This window comes from Spermophilus citellus (assembly GCF_964194105.1).
Source record: "Spermophilus citellus genome assembly, chromosome: 11".
Lineage (NCBI taxonomy): Eukaryota > Metazoa > Chordata > Mammalia > Rodentia > Sciuridae > Spermophilus > Spermophilus citellus.
The window spans coordinates 63,766,446-63,785,565 of record NC_138192.1 but is presented as its reverse complement, the minus strand read 5'-3'; the positions used below and the strand labels follow the sequence as shown (position 1 = coordinate 63,785,565).

The window sequence follows — 19,120 nt, the reverse complement described above, 5'->3', positions numbered from 1 at the left end:
CATACAGGCATATACTATATATACTAAAAGTACTATGACACATGATATAAGGAAATAAAGAAGCCCAAAGAACAGAGGCAAAGTGTGCTTTGGCAGGGGATGGGGGGCGGGTGGAGGTTGACACAAACATGGAAAGCTTCTTGGGTTAGATATGAACAGTATTTCATCCATCTGAAATTTAGAAAAGGAGAATATTTTACACAGACCAAATAGTTATACAAGTGTGTGAACAGTAATATGACAGGCATAAGCCTTGGCTTACAGTCCAGTTCAACTGGAAAGGTATGTTAGTGCCTAATTATGAAGCAATTTAAATATTGAACTGAAATGTAGAGTTTATAAATTTGAGAGTTCTCCATGAAACTAATAAAATAAGAAAATCTAAGTTGAAATTAGCATTGGTATGTGGCATATATTGAGAGTTGGTTGAGAAGAAATAATGGCATGGCTTAAATTTGAGCAAATTTTAATGAAAGAATCCAAAGCCATAGTAATATGGCCAACTTGGAAAAAAAGAAAAGATAATTTTAGGGTTTCAGATTTGGATTATTGTAAGAATGAGAGCAATAGGAAAAGAGGAGGTGTCAGTGGCATATATATTTCAAGGGGGAAGACTAACTTTTAATAAATGTATTAGGTCTAATCAGAGTTCAGCAGCCAACCTAGTTATCACTGCCACTCCTTTTACAGCATGTATATATATCATTATTTAAATTTGCATATGAGCAGTTGTTTTCAGATCTTGAAAACAAAAGCCGTCTTTATTTTTATGGTATATCTTAATTTATTTTTTAACTTATATTTCAACAGGAACAACATAAACAGACATTCCCATCACAGTTAAAGAAACAAGAGTCATCTAAGAGCCTGAAGAAGGTTATTGCAGCTTTGTCAAATCCAAAAGCAACCTCTAGCTCACCAGCATATCCAAAACAAACATTAGAAAACAACCACCCTAATCCATTCTTGACAAATGCACTTTTAGGTAATCACCAACCAAATGGAGTTATTCAAAGTGTCATTCAAGAAGCTCCTCTAGCACTTACTACCAAAACTAAAATACAGAGTAAGATGAATGAAAATATTGCTACTGCAAGTAGCAGCACCCCTTTTTCCTCACCTGTAAATTTGAGTACAAGTGGGAGAAGAACCCCAGGCAATCAGACACCTGTAATTCCCTCTGCCTCTTCTATATTGCATAATCAAGGGAAGGAAAAAACAGTTAGCAATAATGTAAACACATTAAAACCACAGCCTCTCTCTCATCCTGCAAAATCTTTGGTGGAACAATTCAGAGGAACAGATTCAGACATTCCCAGTAGTAAAGATTCTGAAGATTCAAATGAGGATGAAGAGGAAGATGATGAGGAAGAAGATGAGGAAGATGATGAAGATGATGACTCTGATGACAGTCAATCAGGTTATTTTCCGTTTTAAATTTTAAAATAGTTCTCTAGTTCTATGTGAACTAAAACATTTTAAAGATCCTAATTCAACGACTTGACATCATTCTCATTCATTTTGTTTCATATAGCTCTCTACATTTCTATAATGAGCTGGTAAAATACAAGTGTAATTCATATTGGAAATTTTAATTTAAATTCTCATTTTGTTCATCTGACATTAACAAATAATAATTTTAAAGTGAATATAAATGATGCATGAATTAAACAATTTCATCAGCTTGCTTAATTTTCATTTCACTCAGGACCACATGTCTCTTTTTTCCATCTCTTCTGCTACTTGTTAAAATATGTCACTACATATTTTGAACAAAGGTGTAATTTTAGTTACAATCATTCAGAAAGTAAAAAAAAAAAATCCAAATCTCTATGAATGTCCATCAATTGCATAGAATTCATTACATAACATAAGGGATTATGGAGTGACTCCTTAGTTTAATTTTGATTCATTTTCTAGTTTGTTTTTTTGAGGGGATGGAGATTAGTTTATAAAAATATAAAATAAAAAGTAAAATTTTAAATTCAGTGAAATGCATATTATATAATCTGTGGATTTGTTACTGGTAATACAGTTATTTAACTATAAATTTTGTAGCAGCCAATAAGAATAAAAAATATAGTCCATTATACAATTTAAACTATAAGTTAAAAACAAACTACTTCTCAGAGTAAGAATAATCCTTCCTTGTAATACATGGATATAATAATGCACGATAGGTAGTGAATATCAATATTCATCACTTTTAGAAATTAACTTTTATAATGAACCTCAATTTAGGCAGATAGTATTACACCACATAGAATTCCCCAGTCCTAAGGCTGGGGTTGTGGCTTAGCGGTAGAGCACTAGTCTAGCACGCGCAGGGCCCTGGGTTCGATCCTCAGCACCACATAGAAATAAATAAATAAAACAAAGGTATTGTGTCTGACTACGACTAAAAAAATTTTTTAAAAAATTCCTCAGTCCTGTTGTTCTCAAAATCTTTATGGTACAGTCCAAATATACATCCTACATTCATCAAAGTTAATCCAATAATAGATTTTATATATCTGGAAGAATAGAGGCATTATACATAGGATTGCATAACTAGGAAGACTTAAATTATAGAACAACAACTATCCTATACTGCCAAAAAGGCAAAAGCAACCAAGAATCTCCCCTAGAAAACTGTTTTCTTTTACTCCAAATCCCAAATTAAGGATGATAGTGGTTCTAGACTTATCTTCCTTACATAGACTTGGTATGCTTCTTAAGCCATTGGAATCTCTTACTTTGGAAAGTCAATTATATTTTCTCTTTCTCCTTAGTTTCCCATTTTATTTAAAAATGATTTGAAGCCATCATGGCCATTAAGAATTAAGCCATTAAACAGAACTCATCATCTGAGTAGTGTCATGTAAGAAGAATTATTTCAAGTCTTGAGTAGAACTGATAATTTTAGAAGAATCTTGAGGCTTTATATGCCTACCATATATTGTTCTCTAATAGCTTATAAGATAATAATTTTTACATTTATTCTTTGGGAAAATCGATTATTTGGATTCTCAATCACAGATACTGGTTCCTCTGAACTATTCTGTTTGGATACAAAGTACAAATTATTGGTCATTATCTAGTTATAATATCCAAGTGCTTCTTTCACTTCCCAGAATCAGATAGTAATTCAGAATCAGATTCAGAAGGATCAGAAGAAGAAGATGATGATGATAAAGACCAAGATGAATCAGATAGCGATACTGAAGGAGAGAAAACTTCACTGAAACTGAATAAAACAACTTCCTCTGTCAAAAGCCCTTCCATCAGTCTCAAAGCTCACTCAACACCTCGTAACCTCCACATAGGAAAAGCCCCAGGCTCTCCTCCTGCTGCCTTATGTTCTGAATCCCAGTCACCTGCTTTTCTTGGCACATCTTCTTCCACACTTACTTCAAGTCCACACTCTGGTACCTACAGTTTATTTTTATTATTGTAAAGTAGAAGTCAAACCATAGCAAGAATTTATATTTACACTGTGGTCTGGAGATGATCTCATTGGAATCAAATGTTATGGCTAGTCTTTATTTAGGTTGACTAAGAAAGTCAGCATGTATTTTCAAAGGATATTACCTGATCTATGTTAAATTTTTCCATATTTTCAATTTAAGAATCTGATTAATGACAGTTCTTGATTGAATCCTTTTCTGTTTTTGTGATCAAATGATAATTGGATTTTTTATACTTTATAAAAAATATCACCTGGACAATTCTGTTTCTGCCAACATGTAGCCAGTGTCACTTCTATTAGTAACATTCTTATTCCATTAACATCCTTTTGTTTTTTTGTACTTTATTTTTTTTACTTTTTATAAACTTCTAGAGGTCTTTTTTAAAAGTCTCCACATTTAACATTCCCAAACCACTGTCTATTCTAATTCAATAACTAAGAAAATATAGATTTACTGAGTAAAATATTTTGTTTTCTTTTAACTCATTTCACTCTCTTCTTCACAATTTCTGGTTTTACTTTCATTTATCAGAAACCATTTTGATATCCCACTAATTTAAGATTAATTTATTTATATTTGTGAATCTTTATCTTTGTCTTTGAAAAAATTTACATATAATCATAATTCTATTTGTTTGGTGACATAGGTTAATTAAAATGCCTAGTTGTGTTTTTGGTCATGGGTGTATATGGACATAAAAGGTAATTTGTCTTAAAATTTATGACCCAGTTAGTTAAAATTTTTAGCATCAGAAAAGTAATATTTTCAAAGAAAACAACTATAAATAGGTTTTCTGAAGCCTCTGTTATATCCCACCTACTTCTTCAGCCATTCCCTTAATAACAGATGAGAAGAAAGCTATGTTTTTTTTTACCTTGGACTATATTTTCTTCAGAGAGTAAGACTAGTGATTCTGTCATTTAGATAAAAAAATTTTCTGCCTTATATAATGTGTTTTGTTGAAAACCATTAAAAAACAATGTATAAATTTCAGAAATACACTAATAATCCAAGTCATTAAAAAATGTTTTTAAAGAAAATTTTCTAAACTGTCATAAAGTTGTCATCAATATAAATTAGTCTTTTATATTAACTAGTTGAATTTTCTTAAAGGCAATTCCAAAAGAAGAAGAGTTACAGATGAACGCGAACTGCGTATTCCTTTGGAATATGGGTATGCAAATAAGGTTTTTCTTTTTGTTTTCCTCCATATATTTATGCATGTTTGATGTATGTATTTTCATTCTCTACTATTACCAAAAAAAGTTAACATACTGCATAGTATTATAGTAGAAGAGCCAGAGCAAAGGGCAAACAAATCAATATATCAGAAAACTAAAATTAAACCTATACTGTGTCAAAGTATGGTAGAGTTGGGGTGGGATCATGCAGTCTGAAAAAGAACCAAGAACAAGTCATAAGGTAGAGAACAGGAATATAGTTAAGATTGTTAGATTTTGTGAAGATAGAATTAAAGGACAGTGAAAGCTTCTATATTTAAAATGAGGGACTCCAGCAGAGTTTGGCTAAAATGGTTTAATTAGAAATGAGAAGTTTCAGATTGGATGTACTTGATCGCAAAATGACAGAAAGCTATATTTACTTTACTCTTCTCACTTTAAGCTTTTCAGATATAAATATATACTCTGTATATTCTCACACATGTAACTAAAATGTCTAAGTGCTCAAACTAATTCCAGTTATGATTTCTAAAAAATGTAATAGAGTTTAGTGTTTGTAAATTGAATCTTTGATTAATTTTTAATTGAATCTACATAGTTTCAGTAGTAAATTATTTGAGTTTTATGGTTAGAGATTTATTTTTGTTTTCTTTATATTTTTCATGATTTGAAGAAGATGTATACTTTATATCTTTTTTTTTTTTTTTTTAGTTTTTGAAAGCTATGTTAAAAGTAAAGTATGTCATAACCCTCCTTTCTGTTATATGTAGCTGGCAGAGAGAGACAAGAATAAGAAACTTTGGAGGGCGCCTTCAAGGAGAAGTAGCATATTATGCTCCATGTGGAAAGAAACTTAGGCAGTACCCTGAAGTAATAAAGGTACATATTTTTCACCAAATAACGTATATTTGGTGCATATTAAGCATGCTCATGCAAAGAAAAAGTGCATTCCTTTCTCACATAAACTTTTTGATACAAAATATTCTCTTGTGTGGGTCTAAAATGCTTAACCTAAGTTGATCTACAAATCCAAAGCCCCCTTGATAGTATATACAATACATTAGTGTCCTGAAGCTAGCTATACATCAAAGCTGGGTTGTAATTATTAAAACCTGAAGTGGAAAAATATGTGATTTTTTCAGTATCTCAGCAGAAATGGAATAATGGATATCTCAAGGGACAATTTCAGCTTCAGTGCAAAAATAAGAGTGGGTGACTTCTATGAAGCCAGAGATGGACCGCAGGTATCCACTTTTTAAAAAGTATAGTCTTTGAACCAAAAAGTAGTAACCATAACCTCAATGAAGTAAATTTCACTACTGAAATTAGTCAAAGCATTGCCTTTTGTTAGTTAATCAATATAGCTATACATAAACTTTGTGGTAAACACTAAGGCCTCAATTTACTCTGTTTCAGTAGCAAGGAGCTTTGACATAACAGACTTCTTTTTCATATTTAAGTAAACTTTTTCCTGTTTATTAATTCAGTCAATAATTTTATAATTTATACTGGCATAAAAGTATCTGCATGTTAATGTAAAATATAGGGAGAAATATACTACTTCCTAAAAGGTCAAAAAAAATTTTAAAGTAATTCAAATAGGAAAATCACATTATTGTAAATTAGTCCAAGAGAGGATAAATATGCTTTAGTTTTTTGAAAGGAAAGAAATTAAATTTCCACTTGATTAAGTCACACCATATGATGTGCTTTCACAAGTTTTGTAATTTGAAAGTAAGGATCCTTAAAGTTAGGGAAGTGAAATTTTTATGTTTCTGCAGAAACTGAATTTTAAATTAAATTACACACATTTCCAAACATATCATCACAGTTTCCTTTGAGCTTGAAGTATACAACCTATCAGTCACCAAAAAGAACCTTCTAAGAAGACCTCATTTCCTGTGTGTTTCCTTTAATGTTTTCCCTTTATTCCTTGCTTGTGCTTTGTATGCTTATTATTTCCTTTGACATTATCGTCTCCATTGAAAGGAGTCCCCTTTTAAGGAGGGATGAGAACTAGATTCTTGTTAATCCATGAAATAGTTTTGTGATTCTGAACAACAGTAATAAAATAATACCCTGTTCTCCTTTAATTTATTTACATGCCAAATAGAATAATAATTACACTTGCCTCCTAGAATTATGGCAATGTTAAAATTAGATCATATGCATGAAAATGTTTCAAAAAGGTTAAAATGGTCAGCCAACTGAAGGTGATATTTGTTTCTTTAATTATATATATACATACACACACACACATATATATTCTTTTAGTTGTAGATGAACACAACATCTTTTTTCATTTTTATGTGGTGCTGAGGATCAAAACAGGTGCTCTACCACTGAGTTATAGCCCCAGCCCAATATTTGCTTTCTTGATTGAACCTTTCTTTTGACACATTATAATCTACAGAAAGAAATTTTTTTCTGGCATTGAGTATTTTCTTTGTGAATAGGAAGACTTTTCAGTCCTCTCTTACCCAGTGATTTTATAGAGAGAGAGAAATAGAAAAGACTTTCCCATTCTGTAATTTTAAAAGATTTAGGGATTTTCTAAGGATACATGGTCTTAAAAAGAACTCAAGGTTCTAAAAAATATGCTTTCATATACATCATGTAACCTATTTTCTGCCATTGTTGTCCATGACTTTTTAAGGAACAAATTGTATGCAGATCTATTTGACTCTTTATTGGTAGTTCTAATATACCAAAATGTATTTACCTCAGGTTTAACTTTTTTATAAAAATATATTGTGATTTTTTTCATTTTTCTTTTTACTTGTTAACACACAACAACAATAACAACAATTTAGACTAAATCTGCCACCAACCACCAAATAGCACCAACCACAGTGCTATTTTACTCATCCATATGTATAGGATCAGGTTTTTAGTCAGAAAACATAAGGTAATAATTTTTTTAATTCTTATTTTTAATCTTTGGTTCATATTATAAGCTCCTCACTTATTTATGCCAAAGATATTTTATGTTTTTAAATTCACTAGATTTTTGCTCTGAGAGTAAAGCTAATTGCTATTCAATATATGAAGGATTTTTAGTTTTGTATCAGTGATAATTAGACTTAATCTATAAAGCCTTATTACACAAAGCAGAATGTTCTTTGACATTCATTCACTTTTTATTAAACATAATCAATGTTGTTCAAATGCATATTGTCTGTTAAAATCAATTCCAATCAACAAAATATGATGAATTACTAAAATCATATGTTCAGCTGCCAACATTTCCACAGAGTGCTAGGGGGAAATATTAGCAATTTTGAAAGCACTTCTCTTAGTTAAAAAAAAAAATGGGTGAGTTGGATTCATTTCAGGATACTTTTAGAGAACAGGTAAGTAATCTAAATAGGTGTTTTAGAAAATTAATTAGAGAAGTGTATAGTTGTAGAGCCATATGCACTTCTTTCATTTGTATATATAAGCATAAGATTAATTAGAAATGTATATAATTATGTAAAAATTGGTTACATATTTTTGTTTGAGTAATCATAATATGACATTATTTTGATCAGTTTAAATTTTGCACAATATCTACAATATAGTTTGGCACAAATGAAATACTACCATGCAGTGATAATTATATGTATTTATAATGTATCTAACTTTATACACATTTTATTAGTGATTTAATGGCTAAAAATGTATCAAAAAGCAAAATTGTACATACTAAAAGATCAAAAGGAAATGTGTCAAAACTTTAAAAATGCGTGTAATATTTGACAGTAGAGTGGATTTTTTGTTTTGCTTTTTATGTTCTTTTGTATTTTGTTTTCTGAAATTTTCTTGTATAAAGTATTTAATCTAAAAAACAATATCTTTTAAAAATAATACTTCTCCAGTTTGTAATTCGAATAAAGCTTAGAATTTGTTGTTGGAAATTGTAAATAATGATCGCAAATGTTCCAGGCTTTATATATCCATTGAGTGATAGGAAATGATATGTTTTATTTACATATTCATTAGTACTCTTGTTTGTTGGTTTTCACCATCCTGGGACTATAGAACCTAGGGCCTGGTACATGCTTGGCAGGCGCTCTACCACTGAGCTACATCTCTACCCTTATAAAAATATTATTTTTAAGAAGGTCTTCCTGAGTTGCCAATGCTGACTTTGAACTTGTGATCAATCTGCTTCAGCCTGCCATGCTCCAGTGTCAACAGCTTAATTTATTTATAGCATTTTATTTTTCTTTACTTTTATTTTTTTAAATATTTATTTTTTAGGTGTAGATGGACACAACACAATGCCTTTATTTTTATGTGGTGCTGAGGATGGAACCCGGGTCCCGCCCGTGCTAGGCGAGTGTTCTACCGCTGAGCCACAATCCTAGCCCTATTAGCATTTTAAATCAGTCTCCAAATAAAATATTTTACTTGTAAATATGTTTTCACCATCATGTTTTTCTTTCTTCTCTTAAAATATACCAATAAAAATTATTAGTTCTGCAGGTTCTAGTTTTACTTGAAGCTTTTCAAAAATTGCATCAGTGGTCTTTCAAAGCTTTATATTTTATAGATGAAACTACGGAGATAATTTCTCCTAGAAGGTAAATACCTGCAATGGAGAATGATGATTATTTTGTATAAATTAATCATTTTTTATTTAATGTTTCTGATATTAAGATAATAATTAAATACGAATTTTTAGCAACAAACATTTGTTGAAAATAGTGACTAAGGGCTGGGGTTTGTAGCTCAGTTGTTGAGCGCTTGCCTTGCATGCATAAGGCACTGGGTTCGATCCTCAGCACTACATAAGAAAATAAATAAAACAAGATATAGAAAAAAAAGAAATAGTGATATGTATGATAACTCATATTTATTGACATTTAAGTGAATTCATTCTTACCTAAAGAACAACAATCTAATGATTACCTCTAAAAAGAAAAAAGAAGCCCTTAATTTGAAGTGAATTGAGTAATAAAGATATGGGGGTAAAAAGCCTTTAATCTATTCATTATCAGTTTTATTTATTTCAGTCCACAAGTATGGTCAGAGATTTGTAGAATCAGCCACCTCTCAGCATCTACTGATAGATATGAAACACTTCTTACTACCTTAACTTTAGGGGTGATAAACATCATGAAACAAATAGTAATGTTGTCTGTAAGTCTGTGCTATACTGGCTAACTACCTTCTAATGAAGTTCTGTGGGCTGTTTTAGCCTCTTTAGTTTAGAAAAGGGTATAAGGTAAGATAAAGTGGTTTTTTAAAAATTATTTTCTTTATTATTTAGTTACTTTAATTAGGTATCCTATAATTTCTTTTTTTTTTTTTTTTTGTGGTGCTGTGAGGAAAGCATTCTACCAACTGAGCTATATCCACAGCCCAAGAGTTTTTTTTTTTTTCCTTTTTAACAGATTTCTGTTCTGTTACATTATATAGAACTTGTTGAACCTTATGCTTGTCGTTTATTTTATTTTATTTTATTGTCAGAATAATAGAAAGTAAGGTCAAATAGATTTTGGTAAAACATAGTTTTTTTTGTTTAAGTAAATATAATGCTAAAATAAAAGTTATTCACATTTTCCTCAGAATATGTGAAAGTTTCAATTATAAGTAACAGAGATTATTTTAAAATATATAATGATCTACTAAAAAACATTTTTTGTGAATTATAGAAAAAAACATTTAAGCACAAATATTACATTTATGATCATTTAAAAAAAAACCTGGGAAATTCAGAAGCATTTCAAGTGTTGAATATCTAATACACTCAGTCCAAAAATGCAAAGGAAGATACAAAGATGAAACAATTAAAAATAATGCTGAAATCATTGCTTTTTTTTTCTATTTAAGATGTTATATTTGGGGGAGAAAAAGCATTCTTCAAATGGTATAATGCCATATGGAAAATAAAGTGTAGTTCTTTCAGAAAAGAGCCTTTTTTCATAGTCATTTAATTAATAAATGTTTATGGCAAATATATTTAACACGGTGGGCATTTTTCCCTCAAATAAATGTTGTCTGAAGGCATTTTTTCCATAAGAGAAATTGTGAACTTATTTTTTACTGCAGAAAAGTTGAAAGCCAGAAGTTAAAGAAAAATCACTGTTACTGGAGAGACTAAAGAGTACAGAAAAATAGAAGTTATGATCATTGGTTTAGAGCACCCTGTTCTGGAGAATTTATTCTGATGCTGACCAGCTAAAATTAAGATTTTGTTAATTAAATGTAAGAGGAAACTTCACAATAAGTTAGTCAACACACAATCTCTGGCACAATTGTAATGCTGGTAATTATTTCAAATTAAGAACAAAAGATTGGGAGTCAACAACCAGAGTTCTTTGCTGTTAACTGTCACACCTAGTGCAACATAGCTGTGGGCACATTTGGACACTGAGAACATGAAGGATCAGTACCAGAAGTCTAAAAGTCTAGAAATTTATGTCATTGACTTACCAGGTAGGATTTTTGTGGCTAGACAAGTCCAAGTGTGGAGCTGAAGAGGAAATATTGAAAGTTATCACTCTCAGAAGGTAACCTACTGTGAGTAACTAGATAGTGAAGTCAGCCTTATGGAAGCAGTTGTTTCAAACCACATCTTTCTCAACTGTTTCTAATAGATGATACCCCTCCCCCACTAGAGACAGCTATTATTCTTTCACATTTTTTAAGTGATATTCAAAATAGTATGTATTGTTAAGAAGCTATATGACTAAAGTAGATTACTAATTCCTAATGCCATTAAGTATAGTGTATCAAGCATTCACTACCTACCTCTGAACTATCAAGTGACTAAAAATAGACACAATACTAAACTAAAAGACGTAAGGAAATCCAACAAATTCTGACTTTTTTATATTACTGTTTTTCTGAAAATATGAAATGTCAAATACTGTCAGAAATATTTGATGCCCTTGCTTTGCTCATGCCCTAAGATTTCTTAGTTTTTTTCAGGGAAATTCAGCATCCTATGTTGCTTTGAAAAACTGAAACCTACTTAATTCTCTCATCTGTAATGTAAATGCAAATACTATAGGACGCCTTTAAGTCCATTCCCTTTTAGTATGACATTCTGAAAGTTTTATGTAAACTACTTGAAAGTAAAGGATTCTTAAAGTACACTTTCAGAGAAAGGTAAAAACTTCCTTTACTAAAGCTGTGGTTAAATTTACTGAAAATCATATACCCAAAAATCAGTTTGGTAAATAATCAATTCTCTGAGTAACTAACACCTAAAATTGTCAGAACAAATATCTCAATCTAGATTTAAAACATACACTATAGCTATTTTAGTACTATAGGCAAGGACTGGGGTAAACATAGGTCCTGATTTAGAAAAGGATGAGTAGAGTAGAAGAGAGTTCCTTCTATTCACTTATATAACATGGAACATTTAAGACATACCAGTTATCTTAGATATTAAACTTGAAAATCAGCATTTAGTAGCACAGGATTGCAAATCCACGTTAAAATTGGTGCAGCAAAGTCTTAGTGACACTAAAACTTTTTGCAAAATCAAACAAAATGGGAGTAACAAAAGCAAAATACAACCTAGGATATAAAATTGAAGCAGGAATGAGACTTGAGAACAACTGTTAAGACCTGAACATGTTGCTGCTAAACCACAGATTGACTCTAGCTTTGAATAGAATGTGGGAAACCCAATGAGGCAATTCATTGTCTGAAAGAAAGGTGAAAACAAACCAGTTGCTCATGAAATGTTCACCTATACTTTGGAATGTCATTATTGAAGGCAAATAGAAATATTGAAACAGGAAAGTCATATTGAAATAAAATTTCATAGTGACTCTTCTTTTGAATTTCTGAATGCTGAAAATATTTTTAAATGAGTCCATTCAAAATAAATATTTTATTTATTTTAAGCTCTAAGTCCTAAAAAGTAGAGAGAAAACTAATTTTTTTGCCAAAAGTAGAGAGAACTAATTTAGTTGCCAATTTTTCTAAATAATTCTCCATCCTGTAACTTAACTTTGTTCAGGAAGAAAACCTCACAACCATTTCCTTTTTCCATATTATTTACTGCACACCTTAGTCACCTTTCCTCCTTCACATCTAGGCAATCTTCAATCCCACTCAAGTTTGTTTTCCCCTCTAAATACCAATATATTTCCTCCCTTTCTAGCTCTTAATTCCCATGCACTAATTCAGACCCTTATAATTTTTACAGGGACTATTGAGATGACTTCCTGTCCTAACCTAAATCTTTTTCCATTTTATTATTTCTCATGGGGTGGTCCTTGAATCACCTACATTAGAATAGTCTTAGCCTAAAGTCCTTGTTAAAAATACTGTTCCTGTATGGGAAAGGACTCTGTAAATCACCTTTAGATAATGTAATGCCTTCCTTAGAGTAGGTACCTCAACAAATATTTAAGTAATGGAAACTTTAAAATAATATGTTACAATCCTATAATATATTTATCTCATTTTCCTTTTTTACTTTGACTATTTTATTCAGTTTTCTGAAATAAAACACTTTTTGTCTTTTTCTTTTGTCTTTGAAGTATTTATATAAGTGAATGTATTATTTTCTCTTTTTTAATATTTATTTATTAGTTTTCGGTGGACACAACATCTTTATTTCATTTTTATGTGGTGCTGAGGATCAAACACAGTGCCCCACACATGCCAGGCGAGCGCACTACCTCTTGAGCCACATTCCCAGCCCCCAAATGTGTTATTTTCTAAGGCTATAAATTAACAACTCTTGAAAGAGGAATTATAATAATATAACAAAACTTTGATACCATCTCCATCATATTAATCTTCTATTTTCTTTTTATCTGTATCTTTTATTTTTTATATTTTATTTATTTATTTATTGGTACTCAGGATTTAACCCAGGGGCAAACCCCCAAACCTTTTTATATTTTTGTTTTGAGGCAGGGTCTTCACTAAGTTGCTTAGGGCCTAAATTGCCAAGACTGGCTTTGAATTTGTGATCCCACTGCTTCAGCCTCCTAAGACGCTAGGTTTACAAGTGTGCACCACTATGCCCAGCTCCTATCTATATCTTTTAAATCTTAGGAAAGATAATTTCCAAGAAACATTTACTGTTTTACGTCTTAGAAATTAAGAAAAATAATTAACTTTTTAAACATACAATTTCTGACCCAAAAAGCTAGTAACATATAAGTCAAGTGATATAAAGTATATTCACTTTTCCTCACAATTATTTGGCTCTTGAGTGAATTGAGGTTATAGTATGAAGTTAGGTTTTCCATGCCATCCTTTTCTCATTTTCTGAAATCCAGAATTTAGGGGACATCACATGTAATCTAGTATATGCAATCCCTTTAGAAAGTATTTACTTTCTAAATACCAAGGGCAAAAATGTAAATAATAATATCACTATGTTTGTTGGTAAGTTTTGGGCACCCACATATACTACTACTTTTTGAAACAAATATATTTTCCTAGTTAAATAACTATGTGAAAACTGTATGTGGAAAAGAAAAGTTGATAAAACTCTTTAAATCTTGGTCTGAAATGAATTTTCTAATTCTTAATGCAGATTTGTTTATAGATTCTTTTATGAGCCTCTCTCTTCTCTATGTTACAAATATATTTTTCAAGTAATGTGGTACATGCGGCCTTGGTTTCTAAGAGCACAATAGAAAATGAAAACCTAAACTAATTAAAAGCTTCCCTTGCTGGTGAACATAACTTGCCCTATCATAAAACTGTTCCAAAGGTTTTCTTTGCACTTGATACAACTGTTGGACCTATTTACTTCATTTGAATACTTAGAAAAAATTTTCATAATTTTTAAAAAAAAATTTTAGCATGCGAATTACTGAAGGGAGGGGCTGGGATTGTGGCTCAGTGGTAGAGCGCTCATCTAGCACGTGCAAGGCCCTGGGTTCAATCCTCAGCACCACATAAAAATAAATAAATAAAATAAAGGTACTGTGTTCAACTACTTCTAAAAAATAAATATTAAAAAAAAGAATTACTGAATGGAGTTAATATAGGTTTAATTTATGCACATAGATGTGGACTATATGCATTAAATTTTTTCTGACAGTCTTTTCTAGATATAATCTTGGATGTGCTTTCAAGACAGAATATTTTGATCAGTCACTTATCGAGTATAATAACAGCTTTGTAACATCTTTGTACATCTTGTACATGTAGTACAAGAGCATGTAGTATCAAAATGAGACAGTTTTGGATTTGAATCACAGTTCCGTTTCTTGCTGCCTGTGTACCTCATTGGGCTTGAATTCTTTCTATTGTAATACAAAGTCAATAAAACCTACTGTATTAGTTAGGAATGTTGTGAAGATTAAGATATATAATGTACTCAAATGCCTGAAACAAAATATAGTACTTAGAATATAGGTTTTTTAACTCTTTTCCATTGGGGTAGCAAGTAATAGTATTTGTATTTTTAGTAACTTTTAACTAAGATATAGATAGATAGATTCTTTGCCTAAGGTTAGTAATCATCACATAAAATAAAACTCAAGAACTTTTTTTTTTTTAAAGAGAGAGGAAAGGGGGAGAGAGAGAAAGAGAGAGAGAGAATTTATTTATTTATTTATTTATTTTAGTTCTCCACGGACACAACATCTTTGTTGGTATGTGGTGCTGAGGATTGAACCCGGGCCGCACGCATGCCAGGCGAGCGCGCTACCGCTTGAGCCACAAACCCAGCCCAAAACTCAAGAACTTTTGATTATTTTAAATTGCTCCCAATGTTTAAGAAAAATTCCTACTTTAAGGTTCTTTTAAGAGAGAAGTACATTTAAATTTCTTCTTAAACTATACACTAAAGGAATTCACTCTTTAAAAAGAAAAGTAAGAAATAAGAAGTCAGTTATTTAAAAGGGTACCTCTTCTGTATCTGAACACATTATTTAAGACTGTAAGTGAGGTAATGAAACATATATTTTTATTTTGATTAACATATACAGGATATTTGAAAACCTGACTCAGATTGTGTTTAGCACTAAATTGAAGTATTTTTAGAGTACAGCTGTATTTTGTTGCTGTGTGTGCTCCAGAAGGCGGAGGATAAGGAGAAACCTCAAATATGCACAAAAGTACCTAGAATAATATGTACCATGTATTTATCATCAGCTTTACTATTTGTCATTATGATGAATATTATTTTACAAATAGCCCTATCTCCTTCTCCACTTTAAAAATTTGTTAAAGAAAATCTTTGTTGTTTTCAATTTTACTTATATTTTCGATCATATTAATTGTACAATTAATGTGTTTCGCTGTGTGATGTATTTCTATACATGCATGTGTCATTATTTGATTGTATCTGCCCTCCCTATCACCCTCTTTTACCCTATTCTCTTCCCTTAGGTTGTCTTCTGTTTCCAGTTATCTTTCTCTCTTTTTTTGTTTTTGGGGGTTTCCACATATAAGAAGAAACATGTATTACTTTTTTTTAACTAGGGATTGAACCCAGGGGTGTTTTACTACTGAGCTACATCTCAAGTGTATTTTATTTTGAGACAGGATCCCTCTAAGTTGCTGAGGGTATTGCTAAGTTGTTGAGGCTGGCCTTGAACTTGTGATCCTCCTGCCTAAGCCTCCCAAGTAGCTAATATTATAAATGTGTGCCACAGTGCCTGGCCCAATACTTTCTGTCTGGCTAATTTTGCATATTGTGATAACCTCCAATTCCATCCATCTTCCTTCAAATGACATTATTTTATTCTTCTTTCTGGCTAAATAATACTCCATTCTGTATATGTACCATATATTTTTTAATCTGTTTATCTTTTGAGGAGCAACTAAATTGATTCCATACCTTAGCTATTGTGAATATTGCCATAATAAACATGGACATGTGAGTATCTCTTTTGTGTGCTGACTTCATTTCCCCAGGAGTGTTATAGATCTAGGTAGTAGATCTATTTTTAGTTTTTTTAGGAACCTTCACACTGTTTTCTATAGTGACTATAGTAATTATCGTTCCCATCAACAGAGTGAGGATTTCCTTTCTTTCGCAGGCAGGGGTACTAGGGATTGAACTCAAGAGCAGTGAACCACTGAGCCGCATCCCCAGGCCTATTTTGTAATTTATTTATAGACAGGGTCTCACTGAGTTGCTTAGCACCTCGATTTTGCTGAGGCTGGCTTTGAACTTTTAATCCTCCTGCCTCAGCCTCCTGAGCCACTGGGATTACAGGCGTGCAATGCTGCACCTGGCTATTTTCCTTCACACTCCTGTCCTACATTTGTTACTTTTTTTTTTTAATAATCAGTATTCTTACTGAGATGAAATGGAATCTCAGTGAAGTTTTAATTCACATTTCCCTGGTGGCCTAAGCCATTGAACATTTTTTTTAAACAACTTTTGGTCATTTGCACTTTTTCTTTTGAGAATTCTCTGTATTTGCTTATGTATTGGTTGTTATTAATAGTTCTTGTTAACTTTTTGAAGTTTTTTTTTAATATATATTCTGGGTATTAATCCTCTGTCAGATATGTAGCTAGTAAAGACTTTCTCCCATTCTGTAGATTGTCTCTTCATTCTGTTGTGCAGAAGCTTTTTAATTTTATGTAATCCCATTTGTCAATTCTTACTTTTATTTCCTGAGCAAAACAGTTGCCTGTGCCAGTATTTTGAAGCATTTCCCCTGTTTTCCTCCAGATCTTACATTAAAGTATTTGATCCATTTTGAGTTGATTTTTATATAGGGTGAGAACAATCTAGTTTCAATATTCTACACGCGGGTATCCCATTTTTCTTGCACCATTGTTGAAGAGGCTGTCTCCAAACTATGTTTTTGGCACCTTTGTGAAAATTGGATGACTATAGATAAGTGGGTTTATTCCTGGGTCCTTTAGTCTATACCTTTAGGACATATCTGTTTTTATGTCAATGCCATGCTGTTTTTGTAATTATTCTTCTATTGTATGTTTTAAAACCAGGTATTATGATGCATCCAGCATTGTTCTTTTTATTCTGGATTGCTTTGGCTGTTCAAGGTCTTTTTTGTGAAGCAAATCATACATCTTATCTGTTAATTTTTCATTTTTATTTCTAAAAGATAAGGACTCTTTTTTTCATACATAACCACAGTATCATTATCATGCTTTGAAATATAGTCATGTGCCAATAACTATGTTTCCAATCAATGGACCACCAGTCCTGCAGTGGTCCCATAAGATTATAATGGAGCTGAAAAATTTCTGTCACCTAGTAGCATTGTAGCCATTATAGCATTAGAGCATAACTCATTAATCATGCATTTGTGGTGATGATGATGCAAACAAACTTGTGCTGCCAATCATTTGAAAGAATGACACATACAATTGTACAAAATGCATAATATTAATAGAATAATATATTATTATGTTACTGGTGAGCATTTACTATACTTTTTATTGTCATTTTATAGACTACTCTTGCTTATAAAAAGATTTAGTTAATATATTATCCCTTGTTTCACTGACACCCTTACACATATCATTTTTACCTCACCTCTTAATTGCATCATTTTCTCTTATTCTTGATTTAATTTCGTGTTATTTTGTTCATTATGGCCCCAGAAACCATATGCTACACACACATACCCACACACACGTACATGTATATCAAGCTTATATCATATGTATAAGCTTGTATATATCATATGCCTTAGATGTATAGTTAGTTATACTATATGTTTATGTATATTTTACTCAAAATGACCAAATCACCTATGGACATATTTCTCAGAACAATATTCCTTTCATTAACACATGACTAGTAATTTCTTGATATCATCAAATGTCATTATTAAAATTTTCAATCATTTTGTTAAAGTTTTCCTAACAGTTTGTTTATTTGAATCAATATCTAAGTGAGGTCCACATATTGGAATTGTTTAGTACATCTTTTAATTTAATCTTCCCACAGATCTTTTTCTTCTCATAATTGTTGAAGAAATTAGGTCATTTGTAGAATTTGCTGTATAGTTAGTGTAAAAGATATCTCTCAGTTGTCTTTCTTTAAACTTATAGTAATTAAATCTAGAGGCTTGATCAAATGCAGTTTTGATTTTAGGGGTAAGACTTTATAGATGATAGTGTGAGCCTTCATTAGGAGGCTAACATGGTCTGGTTGTCTCTCTTTTGAGTGATAAGCATCCATTCAAGTTCAATGTTTGGATACATTAATTCATTAACTATTACAAAATGTTTATATTCTCTTATTTCCTGTCTTCATTGATTAGCTATAATATTCCTGTAAAGAGAACATTCATCTATTTTTTGGGTAGCTTTTGTTTGAACTGATTACCCACAAGAACAATCCAAGGGTGGTCATCACTAATATTTTCAAATATCTGTCAACTTTATGGTTGTTATAGTTCAGAAAAGGTGACTAAGGTATACCTCTAAGCCAGGCCTAGTGAAACATGCCTGTAATCCCAGCTGCTGGGAAAGCTGAGGCAGGAGGGTTACAAGTTTGAAGTCAGCATGGGCAATTTAAAGGTCTCAGGATGTAGTTCATTGGTAGAGTACTTACCTAGTATGTGTGAGGCTCTGAAT

General features: G+C 31.5%; 1 protein-coding gene across 18 annotated transcripts in view; it reads left to right on the top strand.

Moving 5' to 3' along the window:
• The window catches only part of BAZ2B (bromodomain adjacent to zinc finger domain 2B), a 373,522-nt gene that overhangs the window by 277,416 nt on the left and 76,986 nt on the right, over window positions 1–19,120 (top strand). For 12 of the 18 annotated variants that reach the window (XM_081261476.1, XM_081261487.1, XM_081261490.1 and 9 more), the window contains 5 exons: window positions 811–1,420; window positions 3,114–3,407; window positions 4,563–4,623; window positions 5,401–5,509; window positions 5,773–5,874. In XM_081261476.1, the coding sequence (XP_081117602.1) occupies window positions 811–1,420; window positions 3,114–3,407; window positions 4,563–4,623; window positions 5,401–5,509; window positions 5,773–5,874 (1,176 nt within the window). The remainder of the gene's footprint in view (window positions 1–810; window positions 1,421–3,113; window positions 3,408–4,562; window positions 4,624–5,400; window positions 5,510–5,772; window positions 5,875–19,120) is intronic. The other 6 variants (XM_081261484.1, XM_081261477.1, XM_081261480.1 and 3 more) reach the window with 2 other exon arrangements.